Source organism: Solea senegalensis, linkage group LG4 (genome assembly GCF_019176455.1).
Source record: "Solea senegalensis isolate Sse05_10M linkage group LG4, IFAPA_SoseM_1, whole genome shotgun sequence".
NCBI lineage: Eukaryota > Metazoa > Chordata > Actinopteri > Pleuronectiformes > Soleidae > Solea > Solea senegalensis.
In genome coordinates, this window is record NC_058024.1 from 9,440,294 (window position 1) to 9,456,388 (window position 16,095).

Here is a 16,095-nt window from a genome sequence, read left to right on the forward strand (position 1 = left end):
CGGTGATTGTCTGCTTTGGTGGTCTGGGGATGATCTTCAGGGTGTGTCCATCTATCACCTTCTGTCATTGAAGCACACACAAACTCTTTCTCTCTCTGTTGGAAATCATTTGGAGCTTCCTTGATAATGTTGATTACGGCATGTAATGGCTGTCATCAGTTTAAATATTAAAATTAGCATTTGACATTTTGTGAGGGCTCCAAGGTGGCGGAAAATTACTGGTAGGCTTCAGGTAAATTTTCAGAAACTTTGCATGGGAACTTTATATTGAGAATTTTGGAAATATTTTCATATGGGAAGCTTTCTGTAGAAATGTATGGGAAGTAAGTGGAAATGTTGGATGATTTAGAGAAACTGTATCATAGACATATACAAATATAAACATTGTGCTTAGGCACATAGCACATAAAGACGACATAAAGTCAAGTACGTTTTGATATCATGAGGTAGATATTGGATCTGTGGTGTTTAAATTTAACTTAACTATTAAAGCTAACTGTATTACAGTAGCTAGCTAATTGGTAAACCATTTATGTTAAAGGTAAGCTAGCTAGCTACTCTAAGACAGTTTGCTTTAATAGTTGTAAATTAAACTTAAACACCATAGATCAAATACCTCATAATATCACCAAAACGACTTTATGTCGTCTTTATGTGCTCTATGTGCCTAAGATTGAGGAATAGCATTGATATTCAACTGTATTTGCATCACTTCTGATTGTTTCAGCCAAGATTATGCTACAATATATATTATTTACCAACTATATATGTTCTTAACCTTCAATTTTGAATTTTCTATTTTATTGAGTGAATAAAAGTGGGCCTAACATAAAGCCCTGCGGTATGCCCTTGACTCTGGACATGTTATCATGTTGTCATTTAACCCCTTTACTGCTGCTGCTGCGGTGGTGCTGTCTTTTTCTAAAACCTTTGCTTGATTAAAATTTCTTATTGATGATTATGTTCAGGAGTTTCGAGAATTTTAACCAGCACTGATACATTTTAAATAGTCCCACAATCTTGTTTAATGGAGAATTAGTCATGTATTTTATACTACTGAAGGAATAAATGTCTATATATCTGTAAGCTATGCTTCTGAGGGCTTTGCTGTTTCTTGGGTGCACAATGCAGTGGTTTCTTTCCTTTTCTTTCCTCCTGAAAATAACAGTTACTGGTTTCCTGGAGATTGCAGTGTTCACTCCTGTATCTTTATTTTTTAAAATATGTATTAATGATGTTAAAGGAAAGCACAATACAGCAGATTAACCACTACAGTCTCCACAGTTCCCGCAGCTGCGCCCCCCACCCCTTCCTCCCTGAACTTATGTGAAGTGTTGCCTTTTGCAGGTAACGTCACCTGTGTTGATGTCTTTCGCGAGTTTTCTGTCCTCGCGTCTCTCCAGCCCGAGAAGTTGAGGAGAAGGAGCTTACAATTCTGCCGCTGCAAGAAGCCATAGTGACCAGGACTGAACTCCACTTCATCTGACCACTGTGGAATAAAAATGGTGGCAGCACGCCAGTAAAAACAGACTATACTCTGCCACTCTTGTGCTATAGGTAAACAGATAAAGTGAGTTTACAATTTGTTTTTAATCGTAATGGTTCTGAATTTATTTTTCTTATTTTGTCTTTGCACTGTTATTTCAGTCTGTCTGACACCACATTGTTGGGATATGTAACATGAATACTTTGAATGGACAGTACTTCACAAATACAGTGTTTAACTTCCATAAAAATGATGTAATCATTACAGTCCTATACTGTCAAGTATGGGACAAGTACCCAAATGACTAGATTCGTAATTTGACATAATGTAACACAATTTCATATTTTGTCAGCTTGTGAAAAGTCCATTGATTTTAAAACCCATGCCTACTTATGATTTTCTCCTGTTTAAAGCTAGAACAATAATTTTGTCTGAGATATTTCCTTAGAGACAATGAGACAATGAGACAATGAAGTATTTACAAAAACACATTGGCTTAAAAATACTCTCTGTGATGAGTAAATTGTATTTCAGGTTTAAGACAATTGAAATGCCCATAATTCCTTTTACATTTTTAATATTGTTTTTCTGCAAACTCTCTAATAAAATGTTTTAAAATTGTTTGGTTTCGCATTTACCCGGTCAGAATAAGGGTATTTCTACATGGTGTTTGCATGTTCTCCCCATGTGTGCTTGGGTTTTCTCCAGGTTCTCCGGTTTCCTCCCACTGTCTAAAAAAATGCAGATTTAGGAAGTGAGACAAATTGGCCACTCTAAATTGACCGTAGGTGTGAGTGTGAGAGTGGACGGTTGTTTGTCTCTATGAGTCCCTGTGATGGACCTGCATCCTGTCCAGGGTGTACTCCGCTGCTAGCATTGGCACCCTCATATGGAAGATTGAGCGGTAGAAGATGGAGGATGGATTGATTTCATTTGTCAGCAAGAATAAATAAAACCCTTAGGGTCAGGAATCCCATTTTACTCAAATTTACATGAAGAAATATGATTAAGAAATAAATAGATGCTATTATAAATGTTTTTACTGTAAGAAATGTCCATTTATAATCAAAGAACAAGAAAGAGTAGCCTAATGTCTTGTATTCATGATGAACCTAAAATTTGAAATATGCTACTTTTTCTATTATCGTCAATACCAGCCTGAATTTTACGTATCGCACGTCACTACTTTAAAGTGGAAAAAATACATTAAAAAGTAGTGATTCACACTCCATACAAATTGGGGGCGGTAATGTGCCTAAGGAATGTTTGCCAATCGACGAGAAAAATGCCAAGGAGAAGAAGTAGAAGAAGAAGAAAGCCGGAAGTGTCACTCCTCCTGCTGTTGGCGATAGCTGAAGCTACGTCAGTGTCATCGTCTTAGCGGTTTGGGGTTTGACAACACAAACAGCAGCATCTTTCCGGGTCCAGCCGCGAATCCCTGTTTCCACTGTGGTTTCTGGAGAGGTACGTCATGCCCCAAGTGTCCTCGCGGTAATAAATGCTACAGACACGGCGTTCAGCTCTCGTGAGTAACAGAGCTAGTGGAAGCTAACGCCAGTTAGCTAAACATAGCTGTGGCCTGTGTTAGCTAACGTTAGCAGGCGAGGACAATTTACATGATAGCTTCATATAACACAAGTAAGCGGCCACACCGACAGACATGTGAATTACACATTATTAACAATATTCGTCCAACGGTCTGCAGCTGCTCTGTTCTATTTATTTTTCACTTTTCGAACGTGTGACTTTGTCGATGTAACTTGTCCAGGTAGAGATTTAATAGCAGCGTTAGCGGAGTAGTCACAGGTAAATCACACATACACTTGCAGGTAAATAAACTTTGTTTTCGTAAAAGACGGGATTCTGACACGGTTTCAACTCGTCTCAGTAGAGTGTGCATGTCAGTTAGCCGCATGACAGCAGATCACTAAGCGCTTAGTGGAGTTATCTTGAGTTCAATGGACTGGGGCGGAGAGACAGCACGTACACGTCCGTCAATGTGATGTCGCTTGTTTACCGTAGTTAAGTAGTAAACACAAAACCAATTTTAATGTTTGCTTTTAGAATTATCACAGACATAAAAATTGTACGACTTAGTGGACCTGTTCACTTTGAAATGTGTGTTTAAAAGGGTTAAAATGGTTTGGATCTGTAGAACAGCTACATAGAGGAATTTTAAGCACATGGAGTCAACAAGAAATAACAAAACAACAACAGAGGGGAAAAAAGTCTAGATCCACCCATTATATACGTGTGTGTATGTATATACATATATATTTATGTATATATGTATGTATGTATATATATGTGTGTGTGTGTGTGTGTAAATATGTTGTATGTTTGTCCTATGTAAATCACCCTGTCCAGTGTAATTTCCTGTAATGACAAAAATTATGCATATCCATTTGCATATTTCTTCGGCCCAAACTCACGGGTCCGGTCGGGTCAGGTTTGTCTGATAGAGACATATTGGGCATGTTTGTGTTCCAGTTAGAGTCCCCATCTGTTTTTGCTAGCTTCTCAACTTGCTTGAAGCCACTTTACTTCGTTTAACATGCTCCACAAGATCCTAGTACTTTACTGATCTGAGGATGTTTCAATGCATGATTAACTACCAACATGATATTGGGGAGTAGTTTGGGAAAATGTGTTTTTCAGGGTAAACTGTAACCTGGGTTAAATCATCTGCTTAAGTCCCTCATCTTCAACCGTAGATATTTGTCCCATATTGTTGACCACAATGCTCATGGGTTTCTCTGCAGGACAGTCATCCACATGTCTTTGCTGTGCACTTAAGTTGACGTGTACAGTGGAATTGTGTCAGCCTTTGTGCTTTTCACAGGAAGAGAATGGAGATCAAAGACAGATGAAATTCTGAATTCTTAAAGTGTTTTTGAAGTTCTTGCAATTTTCTATGTCAAGACACTAACTCAAAGCTGGAGTGTACCATTCCTGGCCAAATGGCACACTTTGATGTATATTTTGAATTTTATGGTTCAAGTAGAAGAAGCCTGAGCGACATTAGAAGTGATTGCTTTGATCTCTGAAACATTCCGATGGTAGGGTGAGAATTTGGTGTATACAAAATTAAGCCATCTGTGGGGGATATTTTTTGGTGTAGTACCTATTGGGACAAATGATAGCCTACCTCGGTATTGTTGTTTTCCGATGACACGTCATGAGTGAAAGACAATAAGTTCACTGAACTCAAATGGCCTCTGGTGTCACCAGTTGTTAATTCAAAAATAGAACTATTGAAATGTGGTGTGTAGGAGCCAGTATTGAGTTAATTTAGTTTAGTGTTAGTTTAAGTGATTAATGCAAGAATTACTTGTTGCAGCATAATTTGTGAACAGTTAAAGTAGTTAACTGTTTGCTTTAAGCATGTATTCTTACAAGGAAAGGAACGTGGCTTTGTGGACCTTTGATGCCATTAAGAACTTCAGTTTATCAGATAAAGGGTACTGTCGATCCTTTGACAGCTGTGATAGATAGAAGGATCGGTAGATATGTACTGGAAAATATCTAGCATTTTAGGTTGGTGGACGTGTCCGTTAGAAGCTGTGCTAGGTTTGGTGTCAAACAGTTTTTTGATCTTTATGTTACTGTTAAATCTATAGATTGTCATTCACAACCTGGAACGTCAAGGGAATATTTCTGTGTTGTTGATCCGAGAGAGGCTTGGATATGGTTGATGTAAATGTAACCTTGATGTATGACAATTGGAAATAAATATGGAAACCCTTGACTCAAGGGTTTGCACATTAATTTAACATGACTGAACATGAAGCCAATAGGAAACTGCCTGCAGCTAACGACTTTGGATGGCTTTGGAATGAAGTCTACATTTGCCACTACATGGGGAACAGGAGCTACACACAGAGATGTGATTATAGAGAGTTTTTGATTTAAAGGGATCCAACCTAATATTAGCGACATACTGTACATAATAAAGTGATTGTACTTCTAGCATTAAATAGTAGCTGGTGCTTTAGAGAAGACTAGTTTCTAGTTTATTCATAATATAAATGATGACAAGTGCATAATTATGCATAATTTAATGTATATTTTTACTGTCACTTAAGATCTAGCACCTAATATTGTTTTTAATATGTAAACCGGGCATTTGTTAGAGGTTATTGAATCCCAACTGCAACTAATCAGTTTACACAGTTACGTTCAATGGCACAAACACAGTTTAAAGTCCCACTGTTGAAATAATACAATCTGATTTGACCCCACACTAAGACACTAAAAGACCTAAAATGGCAAGATAAATAACAGTCTCTTTTTTTTCACATTTTCTAAATCCTCAGATGAACAACAACGGGAATAAGAGAGCTCCAACCACAGCCACTCAGCGACTTAAGCAGGATTACCTCAGGATAAAGAAAGACCCTGTGCCTTACATCTGTGCAGAACCTCTACCCTCTAACATCTTAGAATGGTAAGGTCTTCAAAAAAAGGATAGAAATATAAATCAAATTTTATTATTATTTTTTATTTTATTTTATTTGTATTGCGCCAAATCACAACATACATTATTCATGGCACTTTACATAGGCTGTGTTCAGATTACCATTTACCATATTTTATTAGCTTTGTTTTAAAATAAATCTTTCCTGTCTTCTGCAGGCACTATGTAGTGAGAGGTCCTGAGAAAACACCATATGAAGGTAAAAACTCCTGACAGTATATTAATGGAACAAGACTAAACATGCTGATCTTTGTGGTTTGTTGACGCATATTGTTTTATCACATTTCACATCTCAAATGACCTCATCTCTCTTTCATAGGAGGATATTATCATGGAAAACTCATATTTCCACGAGAGTTTCCCTTTAAACCACCAAGTATCTATATGATCACACCCAATGGGAGATTCAAGTGTAATACAAGGTAATAATATTGATGAATTGAGATTTCAGGATTTAAAGAAGGTTGTTTTGGAAAGACCCTGGTTCTTATTTTTTGTCTGTTTTTGCATGTTATTTTCCCACAGATTATGTTTGTCCATCACAGACTTCCATCCAGACACATGGAACCCTGCGTGGTCCGTCTCTACCATCCTCACAGGTCTGCTCAGCTTCATGGTTGAAAAAGGCCCCACCCTCGGGAGCATTGAGACCTCGGACTACACAGTGGGTTTAAATTACCGAGGTTTTTCTCTGGGCAAATTATACAGATTTGAAATGAAATAAAATTAATATCAATTGTATAAACATATATATATTTATAAATCATTGCAGCAAGTACAATTACGTACGTATATGGACAAAGACTTTGTCAAGATTGTGTGATTTTGCCTCTGTACACCACAACAATGAATATGAAAGGAAACAATCAAGATGTGAATAAAGTGTGGACTCTTAACTTTAATTTGAGGGATTGAACAAAAAAAATCTCATTAACTGTTGAGAAATTACAAGCATTTTCATACATTATTGTCCATTATCAGGGGCCTTGGAAATAATATTGCCAAACTAAAAATACTTGGTTAAAAATCCTTTGCAGCTGCAAAGGTTGTTACCCATGGACATTACCAAATACTGAGTTTGGACATGCTTTGCCAGGCCTTAAAGCCATTGTCTCCCTTTTGCAGTATGTTTTGGGTCATTATCCATTTTTAATGTGAAATGCCGTCCTATCAGTTCTGCAGCGTTTAGCTGAATCTCAGCAACGACGATTATAATCCTGTACACTTCAGAACTACTCCTGCTACTTCTATCAGCAGTCACATCATCAACAAATACAAGTACACTGTGTAAAACAACATCATGAACACTGAGCAGTGACACAAACGTACAGTCGGATATTTAATATACGTTGCAATATTTTTTTCCACAGAAAAGACAGCTGTCGGCCCAAAGCCTGGCCTTCAACCTGAAGGATAAAGTGTTCTGTGAGCTGTTTCCTGATGTAGTTGATGTAAGTATGTGCTGATCCCTGAAGCTGAGTTCACATTAGATTACGACTGTGGCCACATTTTTCTTTCTAAACCAGAGAGAATATACTAGACACAGTTGGATTAAGCTGCAGTGTGCTACTGACTGTCATGCGGGTGGTTATTAGACATTATTTATGGTAACAACAAACAACAGATGTTATCAATGCAGTTCTTCTTTATTAACTCTTGTTGAACTGTAACTAAAGTAATTCCACCATCATAGTCTGTTTGTAGTTGCTGTGGTTGAAAGGGTTAGCATCCAACTGTGATGAAGTCAGGGTTTTTGAACCTTTTTTAAGGGAAGGCACATTTTAAGAAGCACAAGCACAAGTACATGTAACATGTAACCACAGTTTGGTTTTTAAGTGTATTCATACACGCCCAGTGTGAAACCTGTTTGGACGATCTCTAGTTCGATAAAACACTCAGAAATTTGTTGCAAGTCACAGCTCATCGCCACAGTCATCTCATGATCCGTGTTCATCAATTGCTCAGAAAACACAAAAGAGAGGGTGCAGGGGTAATAACATCAAATATGTATTTGCATCAAAACTAGAAGTGATTATGAGAAGTAGGAAAATATCATGGGCTTTCACAGCAACTTAGAATTTCAGAATTTAAACCACTTTTTGACCGTTTTTGATTTTTGTATGATGATAACCTTGTTGAAATTGAACATATGAGACCATGGTTCCCTGACTTTTCCTAAATATGTGTATTTATTGTTTTAACAATGTTAGATTATTAAAACAACAATTCGCAAAAACGTTCTGTTCATGTCTACCTTTTAATTACCATAGCGTTCAATTTGACTGTATGTGTTATAAATAATGCCCCTTGAAGACGTCACCGCGACTATTTATGCTAATCTTCACTGTCAATTATATGAATGATTATATGAATCAATCAAAGGCTATATGAGTCAGTCAATCAAAAAAAAAAAGCATGCAATATTTTCTGGTGAAAGTTCAAAAGACTGAGTTTCCTGTTGTGCCAGCTGTGCCAGGGACCTCACCAAAGACACGAACAAGCAAAAGATGGCATTGGTCCTGAAAAGTCCTTGAATTTGAAGTCAACCAAGTCTCTGTCTGTCTTAACATAAAACAAATCACTTCCTGTGTGCAGTGCGAGAATGCAAACGCTATACTGAGAGAGTCGTGTGAACTCGCTAACAATGGTGTGAAATAACAGACATGTGTTTGTATTTAAAAATGATGCACTACAGTTTTAAATGATACAATATATCTCTGTTTTTTTGTTGGTCTACTATTCTCTCATGTCTTTGCTCTCATCCCTTCAGGAGATGAAGCAGAAACAGAAGGCCCAGGAGGAGTTAAGTGCCCGCACGCAGCCCCTCCCTTTACCCGACGTGGTGCCTGACGGTGACCCTCAACACGCCCACTATGGCCTACCCGCCCTCAACGGCGGCCCTGTCCCCCTGGGGGCCGCCAACCCCGCCCCTGGTCTGCAGCAGGCCAATCGTAACCATGGACTTCTAGGTGGAGCTCTGGCCAACTTGTTTGTGATTGTAGGCTTTGCAGCGTTTGCCTACACAGTCAAGTACGTGCTGAGGAGCATAGCGCAGGAGTGAGAGGGGCTGGCGTTGTAGGGCAAAGCTCCCCCTGCAGGCTAGTGGACTCCAAATTCTACAAACACACTCTATGTGGAGGGGCACTGTTCAGTCCTGTTTAAAGCCCCCCGTCCACTCAACCACCACGACCACGACCACCATCGACTTTTAGATGGGATCTCAAAGCCAAACCCACCCAGGAAGGACTGAGAGGGGAAGGAGGAGTGGGGACATCAGTAGAGCTGGGGGGGTGGGGGGGCGGGTTTGAGGGGCTCATTGAAAAGGTTGTGATCCACTCTCTGCGTCAGAGGTTCATGTCAGCTATAGGAACAAACTTGGCTCATGGGTTGTGGAAGAGTGTGAAACCGAGGACTTGCAAACGGGTCGTAGTTTGTGGTGTCGCCACGTTGGACGACTGGTTACAACAGAAATGTGCTTTTCTGAGGTGAAATAAAATGTAACCATTGTTCTCCTGCGCTGTCATGAACATCAGTGGAAAAAAAGGTTGTTTCTTTCTTTAATTGTACATTATTCTAACATTAGCCCATCAAAGGCCCCTCATTATTCATTATCACAAAGGCTCCTTGGGGTGGCGCTGTTGCAGAGCGAAATCAAAGAGAAAATCACAACAAAAGTGGGGTTTAGGTGAAGTCGTTGGCCTGAAGTATTACCCATTATTTTCTCCATTCACATGTTTCAGGCAGACGAGTGTCCACTCTGTCCAAACATAATCAATCCTTTGGTAACTGCGTCGGCAGAAACACGTTTGCGGCAAGTGATTTTTGTTGAAGTGGGGATAAATAGAAATGCATTATCTCACTCTACAAACTCCTCTGACTGGTGGATGTAAAGACTTGTTCACATGCTGTGTGTCGTGTTGAGCCACAGCTTTCACACTCAGTATGTTTCCAGATAAACTACAACATTAGCTCCCAGGATACCAACAGAACTCATTGATTGAGCCCTATGTTTAGGCTTGTTTAGTATTAGACAGTTTCGCTGAAGCTGGGTGGAAGCATGTCAAGCGACATTTTGAAACTTAAGAAATATAAAAAAGATTTGAGCTAGCAGAGCAAAATTGCACCAGCCTGGATTTCAGATTTCTACAACTTCCAAATCAAAGCTCGGGACTGGGAACAGTTTGGGTCTGATTTAAAAACATCAGGACATTTTTAAAAGTCATCACACTAACGCGATTATTGTTTCTTACGTCATGTAAACAACCGAGACACGACGTGTAGAAATCATCCCCTCTCATGTGATTTAAATTTTTTGTTCTTTTTTTTTTTTGTTTTTTGTTTTTTTGTTGCTGTCCAGCCTTTCAAAATGAATGGGAATATAATCCGGATGTGCAAAGAAAGGAAGTCCAGATATGTGTGACTACACATTGTGATGTCAAGAGTGAATTCATCTGTAGAGGAGCCTCAGGCTAATTAATAAATTAAAAATGGGCCTGTGGTTTTAAAATTTGTGTTTCATGTTCCAGACAATTCTGTTGAGAGTTGATGGGCGGAGTTGACGACGAGGGGGGAGGGAAAACGTGGAGAAGTGAAACTTGGCAACGTCTCGTTTAACAAGCAGGTGTGACACACTGGAAAAAGTCTGACATCAGCATTCCAGTCTACCCATGAGCAAAGCAGTGTCCCACACAGACGAGTACCTTTTAGTTCAGTTAAGATTCAGCGTAGCCCACTCTATATAGGTCCAAATAAGGAGACACATGGAATAAAGCAACATTTTGTGGCTGTATATTATATTTTTTTCAAAAAAAGATCTTTTTTTTTCTCTTTATTTATAGAGCCAGCCTGGCTTTGTCTGTCATGGTTCTGAGTAGACGTGTGTGTATGGACAGACAGACAGACAGACAGACACACACACACACACACACACAGGCAGGCCGTGGACCGGACTCGCATTAATTGCTGATAATTTACTGTTGTGCATTGCATTTTAGTAAAGATGGTTCTCTTGTGTATGTAATGTTTCGACAGGGTAAAACAAAAATGATCAGAAGGCAGATGATTGGCTTTTTATTGTTCTTCTTTTCCTGGCAACAAAAAAAAAAACAACTCGATGAGGATGGGAGTGCGTTTGTGTGATTATACAGCAAATGCCTACATTTCCATGCTTCAGTTAATCTTGTGTGACATAATGTTTTCATAGTACATGCAAATAAATAACCCTGCTTGGCGGGGCGTTTTAGAAAACCTCTGCTGCTTCTTCACGTCTGAATCACAATTGAAGCCAAATATTAAAAATATCTTTTCTTTTTTGACACATTTTTAATCTTCAGTACTTAACAAAATGTTAAATTTACCTTTTTGTACCCACATTTGAGCCAGAAGCGTCACATTCAACCACTAAAAGTCATGTTTCTGTTCAGTAATCCAAGTAAATAGCTATAATTTGACGACTTAATCAAGAAATAATCATGTGCTTTATTTGTGTCTGGGTTTTTTTTGTAAAACAGTACGTTTGAAAATTCACGGATAACAATAATAATTATATTTCAGCATTAAGATATCATTTCAGTTAAAGAGCTTACTGGAGTATTAACCATTACAGAAACATAAAAAATGATTTTGATTATTACCAATGCAAACCTTGTATTGTGTGTTCTAATACGTTTGTTCAGCGCTGTAACTTTAAATCAAACTTCAGTTGAATATTTATTGTCGATTTAAAGCTGCAGTGAAGTGGCGTAGCTGACACTTACTGTAGGAACCATGAAATAAACCAACATTCTTTGTCTGTACATCATTATTATTTTTAAATATCCTTGTGTTTTTCATTTCTATTTTATTGATTGATCTGTAGATCCTTTTCTCGATCTATCGAATAATAATAGTTTGGTTCATAAAACGTTCCTCAGTGTTTCCCAAACATGGAAATGAAACCAGAAAATTCTCACATTTAAGAAGCTGAATAATCTTGAAAACCTGTTTAAAAAACAAAACGCTCAAATTGATAAACCAAGTGTCAGAATAGTTTACATGTACTAAGTGGTTAATAATAGAGTAATTGTTTCAGCCCTACATAACTTATCTTCAAAATATAAGATTCTGTATGTGAAGTCTGTATCGTTAGCATTTTAAATTAACATAAACATTTGCAGTTAGATTCAAATAGTGATTTTAATTTTAAAAAAATGATTCACTTTTCAGCGCTAATGTAAATTGTCATTTGAGTTGTTCCACAAAAAGTCTTACATCATTTCGCTAAGCTCTTCCACAGAAAAACCACTCGCTCTCAAGTTACTTCTGCAGAAACAAGCATGAACGTGACAGAGGTGCGGTGACTGAATGAGCACAGGCTGCTTTAAAAACACCTGAGCCCACAGAGGACATCAGTCACTGCAGCAGCAGCTTAAAGACAAACCTGAGCGAGCGTCTTCCAGCCCTTCAAGTCTTTAAGTGAGTATACTTTTAAATACTTATTATTTCAGTGCATTCATTAAATTCAAAAGTTGCTTATATTCTTCTTTATACTTAAAAAACCCAAACATTTATTTTGAAACGTGCCTCTGCTGCAGGTTCTCACGAACAATGTCTTCACAAAACCTCACCGCGGTGGACCAAGTGGACCTGGAGTGCATCGTGTGCTGCCATGAGTTCTACCGCAGAAGCCACGTCCCGCTCCTCCTCAACTGCAAACACACCTTCTGCGTCCACTGTCTGCAGAAGATATCCAAGCAGATGGACTGCATCTGCACCATCTGCTGTCCTCTGTGCCGCTGGATAACGTGCATCCAGGCCGGGAAGGACCTGGACAGGGTCCTGGACTTGGACTACAAAATCTGGGAGCAGATTCCAGAGGAGAAGCCGCGGAGAATGGACAATAAAGTGTAAGTATGCTTGTCCTGCTCTCGTCCACTCGGGGACACCCAACAGACCCACACATGCAGCTTTAATGTGGACGCAGGAAAGACTGTGTTTCACTCTTTATTGCAACACCATTTAAATCAAAAGCACCTGATTTATAAATAGTATATAAGTCATCACCAAGTTATAGTTTAATGTCAATTATATTACTATTTACTATTTTAAATATTTGACTATAGTACTGGAGCAGCATGAAGACTCACGTCAAAGCGTTCGTGTTTTTATTTATTTCACTATGTGAATAAATTGTCAGAAAGAAACTCCAGTGGTTCCCAAAGACTGGGTCGGGACCCACATATGGGTTGAGATTTTTTGGGGGGGTCCCCGAACATATGAGCAGAATTTTCCCATATAAAGAAACTTTTATATTTATTTTTATATTTAATGATGAAGTTTCTGCTAAAAATAAGGTCTGTTTGTTTGAAATAACACGCCTCACTTATTACTTATCCAAAATGTTTTTAAATCAATCAAAGACTTATTTATAACGACATGATGTGATCTTTTTTTTAACATGAAATAATCATTTTGAACGTGTCTTTTTTTTTGTATTTATCAAGTTATTTAAGGTGCTGGGAAGAGTGTCAAACTTGACCGTGAAAGTGCTTGAAAATCAAATGTGTGCATAGTTATGTCACATCTCTGTAACACTTGATATTGAAATATTCCCAAGAAGAAACGTTTGATATGTGAACCACAACTTTTAAAGTTAAATCAAAATATCTGCTCATTTACATTAAATAATCTCCTGTGAGTTTGTCTGTGGGAAAAAGTGACTTTATTAAAGTAGAATTTATCTTCAACCTTAATTCTAAAGACATTTTTTCTTTATTTGCAGATCTGATCCTTGGTCTGGTTCCATGTCCACAGTCAAGACACGATGGCCGCGTGTTGGTCGGATCACATCTCGGCAGCATTTTGGAATGAGGAAATTGTCTTGTGTTTTTCCGGTTTAATTGAAATAATGGGAAGCATAAATGTTTGAAGTATCTGTGAAAAAAAATCCTTTTTGTCAAGAGATAATGGATCATTTTCCTGATTTGTTTAGGTTATGTTGGCATTGTTTTTCTGAAATAATGACTTTTTGTTTTTTCTAAGTTACTTCTGTGATAGGAAAAAGAAACACAATGTCATTCATTTAAAACAGACACTGATGGAATCTTCTTCCATGGCTGAAGCCTCACGATACAGAGCTTCACTTTGTTACTTTTCATGCTTGCTCGCGCTCATGTTTGAGTGATTTTATATTGTTTCGCAATTTGTATTTATCATTTTTAATGTTATTTAATATTTGTACTTCTTTTAATGTAACTTTACCATGAAAACGAGCCAAGTGAAGTGTTTACTGATGTGTATTTAAAAATAAACAGTGAATTTCAGAAACCGTGTGGTCACTGTTGTTAGATTGATGATCGTCGTATGACGCATCGTCCAAGGGAAAAATGAAGACTTGGTGTAAAAGCAAAGGGTTTGATGCTTCGTTCTTTTCCTGTGTCAACATTTGGATTGAAAGCATTAACCTGATTATATAAAATGAACAGATCTGTGTTTGGGGAGGAGTTAAGTGCAACCTGGAGGACCTGCTGGAATTCCTGGAATTCAATAACTTTTCTTCCGAAAGGATCATATTTTTAAGCTTTTCTGCAGGTTCTCTGGTTCTCTGGCTTCCTCCCACAGTCCATCAATCATCTACCGATTTGTCCTCCATGGGAGGGTTGCGGGTGGTGCTGTGCCAAACTCAGCTGTCATAGGGTGATAGGCCCTGGACTGTTCACCAGTCCATTCATAACTAAACAAATGCGGCGATTAGGTAAATTTACACAGTGTTTTACTTAAGCATTCACTTCCTGTAAGATTCTAACCCCTCACAATAGGAACTCCAGTCTTTCGTTTAACCACATGAGCTTTATGTCCTTGTATGTTTTTTTGCAAGTCTTTCAATAATCCCACGACTTCAAAAGAATGTCAGACTGATGACATTTCTAAGAACGTCTGTCCCACAACATGGGCAACATGGTTGGTGTAGTGGTTAGTGGTCTTGCTTTCAAGCCCCACTTGGAATAAAAATCTTTGTGCATGGAGTTTCAGAGACAAACAACCACTCAACACATTCACTCTCACACCTTTAGAAGTCTAGAAGAATAGTAGATTAACCATGACTTCACAGACCTCAGCCTTATTGACCAGGTCAGTTGGTCAATTTAACCCCCATATTGCATGTTCTTGGACTGTGAGAGGAAGACAGAGAACCTGGAGAAAAGCCACGCACACAACATGAAAAACTCCACAGAGAAAGATCCTTGTTCTAACTGGGTCTCAAACCCTGGTCCTCTCACTGCAAAAGCAAGAGCACTAACCACTACACCAACCATGTTGCCTGTGTTGTGGGACAGATGTCATAGAAATGTAATCAGTTTGACGTCTTTTTGAAGTTGTGAGTTCTATTATTGAAAGACTTCCAAATTGTGCAAAAAAAAAAAAAAAAGCCCAAGGACATACAGCTCATGTGGTTAAAGGAAAGACTGGTGTTCTTAGGCTCAGGGGTTCGAATCTTACAGGAAGTAATGTTTAAGAAGAACAGTGTGGGAGTTTACCAGTCCTATGGAGGACGAAAACCTGACTTATGTATAAATAAATAAATGAATGCATTAATTAATGTATCAATAAATACAGCAATAAATAAATGTATAAATAAATACATAATTGTATACTTATGTGTCCATATGTTAATGAGGTAGGAGGTCCTTATCTCAGTCAATAGCATTATTGGTTACAGGAGTGTGCTCCATTCGGGGCGACTACTTCTGTTGACTGAGGTTAGGACCTCCATACATTTATTTATTTATTAATTTATTGATACATTTATTTATTTATTGATACATTTATTTATTTATGCATTTAATATTTATTCATTTATATATAAATAAGTCTTAAAAAAATTTACATTAAAAAATGTAAATTTGACAAAAAAGTCATAGTTTAGTATGTCGTCCAAAAATTGACAAAAAGTCATAGTTTAGTATGTCGTCCAAAAATTGACAAAAGGTCATAGTATTGTACTGTATATCGTCCAAAATGTGACAAAAAGTCATAGTTTAATATGTTGTCCAAAAATTGACAAAAAAGTCAGAGTTTAGTATGTTCTCCAAAATGTGACAAAAAAGTAATTGTTTAGTATGTCGTCCAATATGTGACAAAAAAGTCATAGTTA

General features: G+C 37.9%; 1 protein-coding gene and 1 long non-coding RNA gene across 2 annotated transcripts; both read left to right on the plus strand.

The window, feature by feature from the left end:
- The first annotated feature begins 2,810 nt into the window (after positions 1–2,810).
- On the plus strand, positions 2,811–9,099 carry ube2j2 (ubiquitin-conjugating enzyme E2, J2 (UBC6 homolog, yeast)). Its single transcript, XM_044024666.1, has 7 exons — positions 2,811–2,950; positions 5,803–5,933; positions 6,122–6,162; positions 6,283–6,385; positions 6,489–6,627; positions 7,334–7,414; positions 8,734–9,099. Exons 2-7 carry the CDS (start codon positions 5,803–5,805, stop codon positions 9,022–9,024), a joined length of 786 nt encoding a protein of 261 aa, XP_043880601.1. The 5' UTR covers positions 2,811–2,950; the 3' UTR covers positions 9,025–9,099.
- Positions 9,100–9,266: 167 nt separating this feature from the next.
- Positions 9,267–14,250, plus strand: LOC122768578. The gene is made up of 3 exons (XR_006360320.1): positions 9,267–12,416; positions 12,536–12,847; positions 13,723–14,250. It is a non-coding gene; the product is annotated as an uncharacterized LOC122768578 (long non-coding RNA).
- The last annotated feature ends 1,845 nt before the right edge of the window (positions 14,251–16,095 follow it).

Bases quoted from the DNA above. Each gene is read 5' to 3' on its own strand.
- ube2j2 (XM_044024666.1), top strand. From the start codon at position 5,803: ATGAACAACAACGGGAATAAGAGAGCTCCAACCACAGCCACTCAGCGA. The intron at 6,163-6,282 runs GTAAAAACTCCT...TCTCTTTCATAG, and splicing joins TGAGAAAACACCATATGAAG to GAGGATATTATCATGGAAAA. The intron at 7,415-8,733 runs GTAAGTATGTGC...TCATCCCTTCAG, and splicing joins TGTTTCCTGATGTAGTTGAT to GAGATGAAGCAGAAACAGAA.